Source organism: Abramis brama, assembly GCF_963993115.1.
Source record: "Abramis brama genome assembly, chromosome: 11".
Classification (NCBI taxonomy): Eukaryota; Metazoa; Chordata; class Actinopteri; order Cypriniformes; family Leuciscidae; genus Abramis; species Abramis brama.
Window position 1 is genome coordinate 35,144,698 of NC_139973.1, and position 17,328 is coordinate 35,162,025.

General features: G+C 37.7%; 1 protein-coding gene across 1 annotated transcript in view; it reads left to right on the forward strand.

Annotated features, from left to right (window-relative positions):
* The window catches only part of plppr2b (phospholipid phosphatase related 2b), a 50,933-nt gene that overhangs the window by 11,189 nt on the left and 22,416 nt on the right, over positions 1-17,328 (forward strand). The window contains 3 exon segments of the mRNA XM_084128780.1: positions 13,633-13,687; positions 13,690-13,770; positions 13,773-13,819. Of these exon segments, the coding sequence (XP_083984906.1) occupies positions 13,633-13,687; positions 13,690-13,770; positions 13,773-13,819 (183 nt within the window).

Sequence of the window (17,328 nt, forward strand, 5' to 3'; positions counted from 1 at the left end):
TGTATACTAGTGCACAGTATTCCGTAAGTGGTAAAGGTGCGTTCACGCCATGTTATCAACTTGTAAAAAGCGTTCACATCCTCATAGAGCTCGTAATTACAGCTGGTAAGATGGGAATTTTCGGAGAGCTCCTACTTGTACCACCTGGCCGCTGCAAATTAATTGAGGCATTGATAGTGTTGCCATAGAAATGCATAATTGAACTGCTCTGAATAGAGCATCCCATGTTGTCATATTGAGACTCCATGCAGTTAACCAGTCCTCAGTGTCTCCAGCACACTTTCATGTAGCAAAGTAGCGCTCTCTGCTGGAATCCAGTCATCTCTTGTGGCCAATGATCCTTTGTTCTACATTTGCATCTCATTATCAGTTGCTTTTGGTAAAATTCTCTCTGGCATTTCTCTTTTCCCCTTTCCTTGATGCAGTTCCAGCTCGGTATCGTTCGTGCTTCATCTCAGCACTGTGGGACATATGTTATCTGCACGTTAAAAGCTTGAGGATCTCTCAGCACTGACAAGCTTCATCAATGAGTGCTTGGTGTGGCTTAAAGAACTTTCTTTCCAGGAAGTCAAAGCTCCATGGCAACTAACAGATCTGTCATTCAATATGTATAAAATGCCCCTCATATTTAATTTCCAAAGCAACTTGCAGTATTTTTACTATTGATTTTTTTTATTACTTATTTGATCAAGAGCTATGGAGATGAGTGTATTTTGTTAAAACAATAAAGTTAGTTACGAGTCACCACAGTCATAAGAAATATAGAAAATAACACAAAGTGAAAATAAAGTGGTATTTTGGGTTAAGTTTACGGAAACGTAAGTAAATTTCACATATGGAATTATGGTAACTCTGCTTAACCAAGTTAAGTAAAATTAACAAAGAAAATGAGTAATTGTAACTTGGCCAGTAAAAGGTTGAGTAATATCTATTTAGTTAATAATACATTTCACTCAAACAATATAACATTGAATTAAACCACACTTTTAAAGTATATGCTTTACTTAGTAGCTTCTAAGAAATTAATACAATCTTATCTGAACGCAGAGAACTCAATACTTGGTACACAATACACAATGACGTAACATTTGATGGATTGTTTTTGTGTATGAATGTGTCATTCTGAGTAGAAAATGAACTCCAAATGTCACAAAATGGCAAGTTACAAATCCTCACAACAAAAGCAATGATAAAACAGTGTAAATACAGCTGGAAAACAGTGAAAAATCAACCTCATTATTTATTCAAGGCGCAGTGCATGATGGGAACACCAGTATCCGAAAAGTTGAGTAATTTTACTTAATTTTATAACGTTGATATTTACGCTTTAATTTCTACACGCTTGAATTGAGTACTAATATAGAATTTACTTTTTCATGTAGAAATTACATTGTTTTTTTCTGCAGTATTTACTTCACCACAAAATCATTTTTATCAGTGTTCCCTAAAATGAGGGGATGAGGCGTTGCATCATGATGACACTATGGGGAAACTTATCCTTTCTCCTAGAATACTGAAGCTTGATTGGTATAACGACATTGCATTGCAATGTCCAATGGTGTTCAAGCGTGTGAATCAGAGGCAGGAATGTGCAGTAGCCTATATAACGTGTATATCCTCAGAATCTTTCTCCTTCGTGCAAAACGGTGACATCTGTCATTATGTCGTTAAATCACCAACGCAAAGTTGATTTAAGTCTACAAAAACCCCATGTGTGTTCCGGCGAACAAGCATGTCCCTTAAAGCCTTGTTCCATCTGCACGGGACCTATCGAACTTCAAACTGGACACACGAAGATGTGCGTCTTTTGCCTGAGCCACGTCCATGCAGAAGCCGCCGTCAAGGAGAAGGGTATTAGTGCATATTGCATATATAGTGTATATTGTATATTTAGTGCATATATAGTGCAGCAGATTAGTAAAAAATCATTCACTTTGGTATACAAGCATGAAATTTGGCACAGATACTCTCTAAGGGCCACTATTTTGGAAAAAGGCATTGGCCACTCAAAAATTCTATATGGCGGCCATTTTTCAAGATGGCCGCCATTGCTATTCAATGCTTATTATATCAATTATTCAAACAGTGATTCAAGCATAAAATTTGATACAAATACTCTCTAAAGGACATGTTAATGGAAAAAGGTGCTTGTCCCTCAAAAATTCAAGATGGCCACCATTTTTAAAGATGGCCACCTTTCCTTTCGAATATTAATTATTTCAATTGTTCAAATGGTGATGCAAGCATAAAATTAGGCAGAAATACTCTTCAAGGAACACTATTTTGGAAAAAGGTATGTGCCACTCAAAAATTCAGGATGGCCACTATTTTCAAGATGTAAGGAGAAATGGCATCCATCTTGAAAAATGGTTGCCATCTTGAATTTTTGAGGGACAAGCACCGTTTTCCAAAAAAACATTCTGAAGAGAGTATTTTCACAAAATGTTATGCCTACATCACTGTTTGAACGATTGACATAATGAGCATTTGACAGAAATAGCGGCCATCTTGAAAAAATGGCCGCCATGTTGAATTTTTGGGTGGCCAACGCCTTTTTCCCAAAAAGTGACCCAGAGAGTATCTGTGCCAAATTTCATGCTTGTATACCAATTTGAACGATTCTCTTGAAATATGCCATTAATCTGCTGCACTATATAGCTGAAGCTTGGAGATCTCCAAATGGGAGTGGGAGCTTCAAAATAGGGCGTAGTTTCCCCCCAATGACAGACAGGCACATGACACGAATGCATGATTTTTTTTTTCCCAATCCAGTTCTGTGCAAACTCTGCCCCGCAGCAGATTTGAAAGATTGCATTGGTCATGTCAATCACACTGCTGATTTCCTACAACAAATGCTAACCCCTACATCCTAACCTTAACCAGTGAAATTGACTGCAGGGTAGGATTTGCAATGACTAGCATGCTAAAGAAAATGGCATTTCTAGAGATAAGCAGTTAATAAGATTATGCAACATGAGATCACAGAGCCGGGCCATCCGTAACTCCCCAACCGGACAATGGAACCTTTTTAGTTGAACCCAGCATCACTGCCCCCATATACCCTGTGAATCTTGAGCCCCAGGGACACCCCAGTTGCTTAGAACACAGCGATAGATTAAACTGTTCCCAAGCACTGAACTGGGACGCTCGCAAGGTATTCCCGCTTATATCGTTGAGCAGAGGTTCAAACTGAACGCCACTGGCCAGTGTGGCCACAAGCTCCGGGCTCATGGAGCACATTTATTTATATAGGAATTTTTATTTATATAGCATTTTTTTTACTTTTTATTTTAGATCAGCTAGTAACTGTTTAATTTACAAACTTTTATTTTGAAGTCAATTGGCTGAGGCCAGAGCCAATGTCGAAAGTCTTTGCTCGTGGAGACCCCGCCTCCTTTTGGAGGTACTGCCAACTTTTGGAGTTCACGCCCAATTCCGGAGATCTCCGGTTTGCAGCTAGACCTACTTGCCGTCAAGGGCTCTGCCTGCCATGAGCGTCAGGACTCTCTGAGTTTGGATAGCCCTCATGCGTAATGAGCAACTCAAATCCAACCCATCGCAGCCCTCCTCAGGTGCTCTATCCGAGCCGCCGCTGTGGAAGAAGCAGTGGTATCCTGGTGTGGAGCTACAGTTAACATATAACTAGTTACCATGGTAAATACACAGTACTAACATGAACTGTTAATAAAACATATGGACAGTTGGATACTGATCCTGATGAATAATGAACATCATACTGTATCTGCTGTGTGTGCCTCGACATTTGCGCTTAGAGTCTATTGAAAAGCATGCGCTGCTAGCACAATTATTATAATGTCTGACAGGACAGGAAAGTTAGTTAGGTGAGACTGTGTGACAAGTTACAAAAATAACAGTTGAATAATAACAATGGCATAGCCTAACATCTAATCTGACAGCAGATACTGAACCAGGGCAATGTGTTTTTCTCCAGCAAACTGCGTCTGACAGAAAAGTCAACCGCTTTCACGCACATCTTTCTAAATAAAAGTCTCGCATCAGAAAAACATTTATAAATACGTTTTCTGCTGTTGTTTCTTTGACTACAAACTCCACGACCCACTCAAAACGGTCTTGCGGCCCACCGGTTGAGAAACACTGCTCTAAATCACAAATCTTCCCTTTGGGATTTGAACCTGCAACCTTTCGGTTATTAGCTCATCTCATGAGCTGCCACCAGTGTTCTTATAATCTGTTAGGCAATTTTTGTGAGGGATCAGTTTTTGAAGTCCCCACTTATGACCCCCAGAGGAGAGAACTCATTCCCGTATTGACGTTCAGCGAGTGTGTTGCTGGAGATTAGATAAGACTAGAGATAAAAGACTAATTCTGAACTTCCACAGAACAGCAGAGGTGGGCGGAACACATGGAAGTGTTTGCCAAGAGGAAAGATTGATACTTTGATCACAATTTGTCTTGGCTCTTTGCAGCCCAATCACAAAAGCAAGTTTAAAGTGAATTAGATGAAGAATGCAATGTGTTATTTGGAAAATGTAATGGTTTTGTAACTTTAAGGAAGAATCCATTGGAAAAATTCACCCAAGTAGAGTAACAGAAGTAAGTGCTCTGAAGAAACTAAAACAGTGCTCATACAATGTTAAATGAAGAAAATGTTAATAGAAAAGGCAAATTCTGTGACATCAAGGAATATCATTCCATAAATATTAAATCTGACTTGCTGAGAAAGAAAAAAAGATCTGGTAGAATTTTAGCAGTTTGCACACAAAAAAAATATTTTGGTTTCTTTTGCTTTCTTGCTCATCCTAAAGTAGGTCTATTTTCGGTAATAGTAAAACCTAATGTATTCTCTTGCATACAGAAATACTTGCACAATAGTGCAATTTTTTTCGCTGAATAATTGGTAGACGTGCCTTTATGAATTGTCAATTTAGCATTCATTTAGTAACTTGCTGAAACGAACAACAATAAAACCATGCAAAAGACTTCTGTTCAAAGTTGTTTTTTGTTTTTTTACAGACCCAGTTTGTTATTCATCTCAGATCAGTTATTTTAACAACGTGTGGGCATCATTGAACGTCCCACATGAGCTTCAGTGAGCCAGTTTTATGATCTCACACCTTCAGTAGTTCTGCCACTTTAACATGTTTTCATCTACAGAAAAAAACATGTTACGGTCAACAAGTTGCGAAATGTAAAATCCAAATGTCATGCAGCCTACACTGCATACAGAAAACTGTAATTTCTGTACTGAATACAGCGATGCAATAAACTGTAGGATTATATATGGTTTAGCTATTGGTAAAAGCACTGGAATAATGCATATTAAAGAAAAGATGCAGCTAACCTCTCAGCTAGTGAAGCTACTAAAAAAGGAAGAATAAGATTAATAGGAATGATCCACTTCTGACCAAAGTTTTCTATTTGTCCTTCTATAAATAAAACACTTAATCCAGAATATAACTTCGCATGCTTGCCATCTGTTCACAACGGCAGTTTCGCATGTGACGCTAAAGCACTATTTTTTAATGCAGTCGCTCTGCATAAAAGCATCTGACAAATTCCTTGCAAATAATAGACTGTGTGTGTGTGTGTGTGTGTGTGTGTGTGTGTGTGTTTGATTCAACAAATTTTAAAGTAGCCCAACATCAAGTTTGTCAAGTAACTGTGCCATATTAGACTTGGATAATTAAAGAAAGGCTCTTAGTAGGATGACATAAATAAACGAAATATCAGTCACAGATGAGTCTGAAAAAATCTTTGAACTACATTTTGTGAACTGCCTTTTAAATATAAGTATGTGAACAGCAGAGGGCACAATCATCCCGCTCTGGGTGGGAAGCTCCCTGGCAAATTTATTATTTAGATGAGATTGTTAAACTGTAATATCGCTGTGAAGTTTTCATCAATTGTTTAAAGATACACAATTTTTTTACTGTCATTTGTCAGGGAGGCTTATTTACTTTTAAATGGCTCACAATTATTGAGTTAAAAAATGGATTTGAAATCAGCCAGCAAACAAACGAACAAACAAAAAATCCTTAATTTCTGGTGTTTTTCTGGTCTTAAGTGGTTTAAGTTTATCTTCTCCCCCAGCCTAGCAAAACTGAAGCTGGTTTAGCTACAGTCGGTCAGCTGGTCCCATCTAATAGCAACATAGCTGGCTTGGCCAGGCTGGGAGACTGAGTAACCACCCTAGACTGGTTTAAGCTGTGTGTTTTTTTTCCACATAGCAATTCCTGTTTCCTGTGTGTAAGAGCTAACGGTACAGGCTAAAGTTAGCCAAAGACATTTCTGTCTCTCTGTCACCGTCTTGTCAGTTTTCTCCATGTTTTTGACAGAGTGGCAGACGGCTGAATTTTTATTTGCTGGCACAGCAGTTAAAAATTCAGAAAGAGTGAAAAACTGACTAAGCAATGGACTCGCTCTGAGAAATGAGGCCAGAAAAGTGGACCGCTCTTTAAAAGTCCCGTGTGTAATCAAATATAATATAACATTTCTCTCTCTAAAAAAAAATGCTATTTGCATTAATGTCATTTCGCAGCACTCACCCAAGAGACGTCAAAACTATTGTCTTGTTTCTTGGTTACATTTATAATTATTTCACCTGAAAGTGTTTGGTTCATTTGACTTTGTGTCAATCTGCCCTGTTTTCCTGCTGTTTGTGTGAATGTGTGACCTTTCTTCAGCATTGCTAAACAAGGGCACATGCCTTCTGCTCTCAATTAGCAAGTCTGCAAGTCTGAAAAATTAGATAATGAACTTAATTCTGTCACTTCCTCCTCTGGTCTTTGTGCAATGCATTTATTTTCCACACTTATTCATCTTGACAAAGATCCTCAAGGTTTAGCCCGAACTGATTACATAACAAGCATTCACATTATGGTTAAACATGCAGGCTGTTTAATATCAGGGATTTTTGTCAAATGAAATGCACATTCGAGTCTGCTTTCATTGCCTTTCAACCGTATGTGCACATGGGGCAATGGAATTGCATTTCTACAAATCTTGGTGATAATTTTACATAAAACTATTTTGAGCCATGGGACATTTTATAACACAATACAGTGCACAAAAGTGTTTATTAAGTCTGAGGTTTTTATAAGTCTCTTGTGCTTGTGCAAGTCTACATTTATTTGATCAAAAATTGTAAATATTTTATTCCTGTGATGGTAAACCTGAATTTTCAGCATCATTACTCCAGTTTTCAGTGTCACATGATCCTTCAGAAATCATTCTGATATGCTAATTTGCTGCTCAAGAAACATTTCTTATCAATATCAATGTTGAAAACATTTGTGCTACTTAATATTTTTGTGGAAACCCAAATACATTTTATATTTAGGATTCTTCAGTTAGTAGAAAGTTCAAAAGAACAGCTTTTAGAGATCTTTTGTAACTGTAATTATCTATATTGTTACTTTTGATCAGTTTAATGCATTAGTATAAACAGAGTTAGTTCATTGTATACACATTCATGGGTTATAAAACAACAATTACAAAATTAAATATTGTTATTATATTATTATAAAAATAATAATAATAATGTGGAGAATAATAAAAATATGAAGACACCTTATATAAAGTAAGTAGTTTGGTAAAGTAAAAGTAAAGTAAAAAAAAAAAAGTAAAGAAGGTTTGTAGTTGGAATCTTCATCATTTTTGAGAGTTTTTATTAGTTTATATTTCAAAATGATAGATTTATTGCAAACCAGTTTAAAAAGGATATCTCTGGGTTATGTTTATATTAGGGTTATTATCTTCAAGCAAATTGTTAATTCCCCACTAAAACTGAATTAGAATGTTTGTGTTTAGAATCCCGTAATCAACACAGGATTTGATGCATGAGTGAATTTATTATTCAGAGCCTTGTGTCAGTTGTTAGCTGTAAACTTTGGAAAGCATCATTTTGCCTTTGCATTTAAACCCTGTAAAATAGGACTGTGTGAAAGTGGAAGGAGTCAAATTGGGTTTTATCTTATCCTTCCTGCCAGGAAAGATTTCAAAAATTATGACTGGGATTGGATATTCTGTAGCCTAAATAAATTCATTGTTTGCCCTTTCTTCAAAATAAGTTTTAACAGTAGCCTACCTGGCCATTCAATGACAAACAAGCTCATGTATTTCATTACGAAGAGAAGATACTTAAAGGCAGGACCGTCAGTCATTTCAAGGGGGCTCACAGCAACAACCTGATACCCTAGCTACGGCCCTGCTTAAACACAGTATCAGTTTTGGGGACTGACAATCGCATTTACTTACAGGTGTGAGTCTCGAAATGTTCTGTTAACACAGCAACTTACAATAGCATCTCAGGTCTGTATGAAAATGCAACAAGGACCATAGCGAGGGTGACCAACAGGGAGAATGACAACCACATTCTATATCTGAACTCACACCCATACATTGATAGGACTCACACGTGTCTACTGAGTGTGTGATATTGGGAACATATGTTGTGGTTTCTCTCTTTTGTGAAAAATCACTTCTCAGAGATCTTTGATGCCAGAAATATTAGACTTTATTTTGCAACAAAGCCGAGCACCTTCTGCAGAGAATGACTCCAGATTTTTGCTCAGCTCACACATATATACCATAGATCCTTTTCCAAAGATGGTAACACACCCTATAGATATTTTGGGGTAAAGGTCTTGTACCATGTGACATATAAAATTGAATTTTCTGCTGCAAGCAACATTCCATGCCTTTCTTCAGGCTTCCAAAAGTCAAACCAAAGTCACAACAGAGGAAATAATAGTGTACAAATATATAGCTAAATTAAATTAAATTTAAATTAAATTTTCTAAATAATAAAATCTTCTACACATACAGTGGGGAGAACAAGTATTTGATACACTGCCGATTTTGCAGGTTTTCCTACTTACAAAGCATGTAGAAGTCTGTAATTTTTGTCATAGGTACACTTCAACTGTGAGAGACGGAATCTAAAACAAAAATCCAGAAAATCACATTGTATGATTTTTAAATAATTAATTTGCATTTTATTGCATGACATAAGTATTTGATCACCTACCAACCAGTAAGAATTCCGGCTCTCACAGACCTGTTGGTTTTTCTTTAAGAAGCCCTCCTGATCTCCACTTATTACCTGTATTAACTGCACCTGTTTGAACTCGTTACCTGTATAAAAGACACCTGTCCACACACTGAATCAAATAGACTCCAACCTCTCCACAATGGCCAAGACCAGAGAGCTGTGTAAGGACATCAGGGATAAAATTGTAGACCTGCACAAGGCTGGGATGGGCTACAGGAAAATAGGCAAGCAGCTTGGTGAGAAGGCAACAACTGTTGGCGCAATTATTAGAAAATGGAAGAAGTTCAAGATGACGGTCAATCTCCCTCGGTCTGAGGCACCATGCAAGATCTCACCTCGTGGGGCATCAATGATCATGAGGAAGGTGAGGGATCAGCCCAGAACTACACGGCAGGACCTGGTCAATGACCTGAAGAGAGCTGGGACCACAGTCTCAAAGAAAACCATTAGTAACACACTACGCCGTCATGGATTAAAATCCTGCAGCGCACGCAAGGTCCCCCTGCTCGAGCCAGCGCATGTCCAGGCCCGTCTGAAGTTTGCCAATGACCATCTGGATGATCCAGAGGAGGAATGGGAGAAGGTCATGTGGTCTGATGAGACAAAAATAGAGCTTTTTGGTCTAAACTCCACTCGCCGTGTTTGGAGGAAGAAGAAGGATGAGTACAACCCCAAGAACACCATCCCAACCGTGAAGCATGGAGGTGGAAACATCATTCTTTGGGGATGCTTTTCTGCAAAGGGGACAGGACGACTGCACCATATTGAGGGGAGGATGGATGGGGCCATGTATCGCGAGATCTTGGCCAACAACCTCCTTCCCTCAGTAAGAGCATTGAAGATGGGTCGTGGCTGGGTCTTCCAGCATGACAACGACCCGAAACACACAGCCAGGGCAACTAAGGAGTGGCTCCGTAAGAAGCATCTCAAGGTCCTGGAATGGCCTAGCCAGTCTCCAGACCTAAACCCAATAGAAAATCTTTGGAGGGAGCTGAAAGTCCGTATTGCCCAGCGACAGCCCCAAAACCAGAAGGATCTGGAGAAGGTCTGTATGGAGGAGTGGGCCAGAATCCCTGCTGCAGTGTGTGCAAACCTGGTCAAGAACTACAGGAAACGTATGATCTCTGTAATTGCAAACAAAGGTTTCTGTACCAAATATTAAGTTCTGCTTTTCTGATGTATCAAATACTTATGTCATGCAATAAAATGCAAATTAATTACTTAAAAATCATACAATGTGATTTTCTGGATTTTTGTTTTAGATTTCGTCACTCACAGTTGAAGAGTACCGATGATAACCTGGTTATCTTACCGACTTCTACATGCTTTGTAAGTGGGAAAACCTGCAAAATCTGCAGTGTACCAAATACTTGTTCTCACCACTGTACAGCCATGGTTTCGTCTGAAGGTTTTAGATCCAGTCATTGTTCTCCACCGGAGCTGCTCCTATTAGTTTTGTGTTCTACGCGTGACTCAAATGCACCGCTCTCTAGCCAGATATAAAAGCTGCTGAAGGTTTGATGGATGAACTCGTGGCTCGATTGGACTTGACGTGTGAATGAGACTTTTCGGTTTTATTGACGTCGTCATCTTTAATATTACTTTAATCGCTGTAGCTATGTTTACCGGTTAGAGAATATGAGCTTGACTCTCATTGCACATTCATTCGAGACACTACTGTAAGTTGTAATCTGGCTGTAAGTTGTAAAGTACTGTAATCAATCCCAATAACTAAAAGTGAGTCTTTTTCACCCACAGTATTGTTTTTGTTTAAAAAGTGAATCATTGTAATGATTGACATTTTAATGAAATAAATGATACTGTTGAATGATATCATCAGTGAAATATGTTTCTGGTTTGGTGTTTATGAAAGGCTACCTCATGGAAATGTTGGGTTACCTATGACAAAAAATGCTGTGAGGGCTTACAAAGCAGACTAAAGCTGGGTGCAGAACTCTGCTGAAAGCTTTTAGAAGAGTGAGAGCTGAAAACTTGTGTACATGTTCATGTGGGACAGAAGCTAGAAATAACATGAAAGCAGTCACAGTGGGGGGAGACAGAAGCAGTCAGCAGAAAACATCATACTGTAGTAGAGTACAAGAAGAATGAAGCAATAACTAGGCAACAGTTTATACAAGAGCTTCAATGTATTTCAGAATTGCTTGTCATGAACTGAACCGATGGATGATAGAATTTGGCAATTATCATCTCTACCACTGACTCCAAAGAGACCAGACCAGAAGTTTATTTAGGCTTTGGAAAAAACACACTAACCACTATTGTAGACATGTAGATCTCTGCCTTTAAGTTGCACTTTTTCCAGGTTTGTCCAGGGGTCGTTATTGAAGGTGCTATTCATGAAAAGTTTAAAAAGTTTACATTCAACAAAAGCAGTAAATACCTTAGAAAGACATTGAGGGACGTTCATAGATATTGTGATTAGTGGTCACAACTGAGTTTTATTGGCTCTTCTTAATTTAGTGGGGTTACATGGGTTGATGATCTGTGCAATCTTAGTAATAGGTTTAGCAAACAAATATATTTGCACCACACCACATTGTTCACGGTCAATGTTCTGTCTTTGTTCCAAGAACAGAATATTTTGTCTAAAAATGGATCACTGTGATGTTTCCCACAACACTGAACTATTGAGCTTGAGAAGCTGATATGTGTAAATGAAATACTGATAAAGATACTTACCGCTGTTCGAAGGTGCTATCAAAAAATTATGATTAAAAATGATGGCAGAAACAATATCACAACAGCAATGTCACAACATAACAGGGTTGAACAGAAAGTATAGCGATAAAGACAAATTTAGTTTTCTTAGCATTTTAGAAAAACAATGAAAGCTTGACAATCTAATTTCTGTTCATTTTTATTCAACACAGATATAATGTTGATGAATGGAGACATGCAGATTGGCTGATGAAAACATGTATTATGAAAAACAAACATTTAAAAATAAAATAGTTTTATTTTATAAAAAATATTTTTTATACTAAATAGTGTTAAAGCAACTGTATGTAGATTTGTGTATTTTTTGCAAGTTTGGAGTCCCTACAATTAGCCTAAGTGAGTGGAATTCACTGCCGTAATACCATGACAAGCATATGTTGAAAAACTAAATGATTTCAAAGCCAAGAAGATCTGTGTTGACTGATAATGTGAGCAATATTGCAATAACAAAAAGAATAACAAATGAATGACAGAAATGTTTAGTTGATAAATCTGAACATCAGCTGCTACAGTATTAGGCTGCACTGAACTATAATCTGTTATCTCTTTCATAAGACATTATGGTTATGGATCCAATATGTTGTTGCTGATTCACACAGCTGCACCATGCATGCAAATACTTTCCACGAACACACTTGTCTCAGGATTTTTTTTTTAAGCATTAGAGCCACAAAACACCGTGTTTTTTATAGCAAGAACTATTAGATTAGATTCAGTTGTAAATCAAATAAAAAAAGAATGTATCAATGGGTAATATGAGTTTGTCAAATGTAAACCAATAGCTGGTCCCAAACTAGCAAACTCCAACCGTTTAGGCTAAATATGGGACCCTGATTCCCATTCTGCCATGATATGTTTCTTACTATGTCCTTGTTACACGTTATATGTAGTTAGATACTATAGTAATTACTATAAATTGTGCATAATTACATGCAACTAACCCTAAACCACACTCTTACCATAGTATACATGTAGTTAATTATTTGTACTTAAATGTATAATTACACTGTAACACGAACACCTTAAAGTAAAATGTAGCCTATTTTAGTAACTTTTTTATTTTGATATTTATGTATTGTGTATTACTAAAAAATAAAAAATAAAAATAGCAAACTAAAATACAGAAACGGATAAACGGCTAATATAATATTTAGGGTTGACCGTCAGAATTTCCTGAAGATTCTGAAACAAAGCATGTCATTGCAATTTGTTGAAAAGAAAAATAATATATTTTTTGACTTTCAAACCCTAGTTTGTACCCTATTTACTGAAAGTGCCATTCTATAAATTATTTTAATAAATGTAATGCTATTTATCTTTGCTGCCCAAAAATCTAAAGAGCTGCATGCATTACTTGTACTGTAGCAATATATTCCTCTCCCGCTGTGAGCACAGATGCACACGCCCCCCTTCCTCCCTCCCTCTCTCTCTCTCTCTCTCTCTCTCTCTCTCTCTCTCTCTCTCCCATCTCTCCACCCCCCCTCTCGCTCTCTCTCTCTACAACATTGCCATCTCTTTCCTCCTCCCCTTATTTTTCTTCTCTCCCTTGATCATTCTCATCTCTTGTTTTCTTTTCCGTAAAATGCCACTCTTTATTTGTGTCTTATTCCTATAGATAGGCATAGCTGAAGGGATTCTAGCCGTTCTCACAGTATCCTTTCATGCTGCCTTCACTCATTCACGCCACAAAATTTCCTGTGACTTCTCACACGGGGAGAATTGTCTTTTTTATTTTCTTCTTTTTATTCCTTCACTCAGCCGCAGATTCCGACTACAGCTTGTGCTTTATTCCAGAACCCCACCATCCACCTATTAGAACGGATTTTCTATTCTAAACTGGAATCATGTTCTATTTCCAGCTGGTGATCATGGCAGGAACGGTCCTCCTGGCATACTACTTTGAGTATACGGACACATTCCAGTGCACGTTCAAGGATTCTTCTGCTTCGATAAAGCCTTCTCCAAGCCGTATCCAGGACCTGAAGACGACAGCAAAGCTCCCCGGTGCTGGTGTATTCTCTGGTCACCGCCATCCCTACTGTCACCGTAAGAGTTTTACTGCCATTCATAAACTCACACTTCTCTGAGGTGCCCACACGTGTGTGTACGTCAGTGTGTCGCGTGTGGGATAGTTAATGAGTGTGTTTGAGTGGGAATGTGTGTCAGTGTGTTGTGATCTTATACATTGGATATTTCACTTCACTAACTTATTTGCCATTTGTTAACAATCTGGATCATGAAATGAGAAAATTTGCTACTAAAGTAATGTCTTAGCAGAAACATAAACATACATAATAAGACAACTGTTTACATACATTATAAGTATGTACAGTAGCTATAAAATGTATGTTGTTAGAAGCTATTGAGTTGATATTGAAATCTGTAGACAAATGGCTCCATGCTTGCTTTTAATCTCATTAAGGCAATGTAAGAGAAATAATTGTGATATAAATAGGAATTATCACTATCAGCCTAGATTATCCTAAAGGGATAGTTCATCCAAAATGTTTAATTCTGTCATCATTTACTCCCCTTTCATGTCGCTCCAAACCTGTAAGACTTTCGTTCATCTTCGGAACAGAAAGGAAGATATTTTTAAAATCGAAGCGATTTCTGTCTCTCCATTGACAGCTACGCAAATACCACTTTGACGCTTCAAAAAGTTCATAAAGAGATCGTAAAACTAATTCATATGAATTGAGCGGTTTAGTCAAAATTTTCAGAAGAGACTCGATCGCTTTATATGATGAACAGATTGAATTTAGGCTTTTATTCACAAACATTCATCAGCTTACACATCAGTTGTGGTAAATGGAAGCTCAAGCATGTTCACTTGACGTGCGAGAACCAATGAGGTTCATTCTCGTGTTACGCATCACGTTTGAGCTTCTGCAAGAACCAATGAGGTTCATTCTCGTGTTACACAGCACGTTTGAGCTTCTGCAAGAGGTTTGTTGTCGTGCGTCAAGCAGGTTTGGTTGAGCTTGTTTATATTCGCTGATCAATGTTTATATGTGAATAAAAGCCTCAATTCAATCTTTTCATCATATAAAGTGATCGAGTGTCTTCAGAAAATTTGGACTAAACCGCTCAATTCATATGGATTAGTTTTAGGATCTCTTTATGAACAATTTGAAGTGTCAAAGTGGTAGTTGCGTAGCTCTCAATGGAGGAAAATATCTTCATTTGTGTTCCGAAGATGAACGAAAGTCTAATGGTTTTGGTACGACATGAGAGTGAGTAAATGATGACAGAATTTTCTTTTTTGGGTGAACTATCCCTTTAACTGGTTCAACTGGTAACACTAGAAGAATTTGCATTTAATATTAGTTTAGTTATTGGTTTGTTTTGGGCACATTCATGCTGGTTGTGGTTGGTCACCTTCTAAGGCCACACCGGTCAGGCTGGTTTACCTGCAACAAAAACAGCGTAACCAGGTTGTGTCATTTACAGACTAGAATTATTCATCTAAAACTATAGTTGAGACCATTTTGGAATTTTTTTGGAATTTAAGCTTTTTTCAGCAGGGTAGGGAAGAGAGAAATCCAACATTTTTAATTGTAATCCATGTTATCAGGAATTTCCCGTTCGGTGAAAGATTTCGCATTAATTGGTTTCAAGTTGCTCATCACATTTGGCGTGTTGACCAACAGAAAGTGGCTTATTGGTTTGAAAGTGAATTCTGTATGAGCGGTTCTTGATGCATCGCTACACTTGATAATGGACAGTTGACCCCCCCCCCCCCCACCCCCCACACACACACACACACAAAAAAACCTAATAATTTGAAAACCTTTTTCCCTACAAAAGTTTGCTAATGTGACTACACTATCTCTTTTGCCTACCAAGGCTGCATTTATTTGATCAAAAACACAGTAAAATAGTAATGTTGTGAAGTATTATTACAATTTAAAATAATTTTCTATTTTAATATATTTTAAAATGTAATTCATTCCTGTGATGACAAAACTGAATTTTCGGCATCATTACTCCAGTCTTCAGTGTCACATGACCCTTCAGAAATCATTCTAATATGCTGATTTGCTGCTCAAGAAACATTTCTTATTATTATCAATGTTAAAACAGTAAAACAGTTGCGCTGCTTAATATTTTTGTGAAAAATGTGATAATCTTTTCTTTCAGGATTCTTTGGTGAACAGGAAAAGAACAACACCAATTTGAAATAGAATTTTTTGTAACTATATTAACGTTTTTACTGTCACTTTTGATACATGTAATGCATCCTTGTTGAATAAAAGAAAACATTTTTTTTTAAAGATCTTAACCTCAAACCTTTGAATGGTAGTCCATGTACTTGCGTAGAGAGCGTGCTTTGGGTCTGCTCTGTCTCCGGTTTGGATGACAGGGTTGGGATGTCATGTCATTGTTATTTAGGTCAGACCAAACAAAAGTGACATTAACAAGGTCAGATATCTACAGTGTGGTGCAGTGTTATAAATGTAAGCTAGATGAGGTCAACACAATTCAGCTAGCCAGGAAAAAATACAGATTTCCCAGCGGTGTCAAATGATTCATTTTCAGAGGAAGGGTAAATTAATGTGTGTCTCACCCAACATCACAGAAACAGATGGTCTGATACCACAGTATCAGACATCAGAGGGGCTTTCTTCACTTTTGAGTATTTATACACACACTGCACACACACACACATACACGTTCCTCATCTATGCAAATGAGAGCAGAAGGTGAAAAAAGCTCTTTTCTTCCTTCACATGGAAGATGACAGCAGTGTGCACAGGGACACCTGAGGCTCCCTCTGTGGGCTGAGAGTCACCTGAGGTTTCATTTGGGCAAAGCTGTGTGTTTTCTTGCCATGTGTGTCTAATCTGTGTGTGAATGTCAAGTCTGAAAACAGTAAGAAATTATTTTAGTGGTTACATCTTTTGCCGTGGGTATTCTGTGATGTGCGTTTTATTTTTTTTTAATTCTATTGTTTCGTTTTATTTTTGTTGTATTCTTTTTTATTGTATTTTATTATTTATGTTATGTAATAAAATGTAATGTACAGGTGTCTATGTGAGCATATAAAGTGGTGAATCATGAAATGTTCAGGTCATATTTCACTTATAAATGGGACATTCAAATTTGTTTTTGCATTCGAAAAAATGTTTCACAGAGAAAGGCTTCTTTTTCTCAACATGTGTGTGAATGTGTGAGCATGCTCTCTTTGTGTGTAACTGCCTTTATCTCTTTGTCTTGAGGATAGTGAGAGTTTGCATCTGCGCCCTGTGTGTGTGCGTGCATGAGTGTGCACGTGTGTGAATATGTGGGTTCTTGGAGTGTGTGTGGGCGGTTAGTGCTTTCTATCTTTTGCTGAGAGTTGAATCTGGAAACGGTGATCGTGAAAAGGGAAAAACTCTTCCGTCAATTCTAGCGCCTTAAACAACGCAGATTTTGGTGCTGTAAACATGCGTTTGAACCTCGCTGAAGGGCTTAATTATTGAGACACGCTCCACATCTGAAGATGTCAAGTGGCCCTCTGATTCTCAGCAGTCATAGATGTTTGTGTTACCTAAAAAATGGAGTGCCACTGA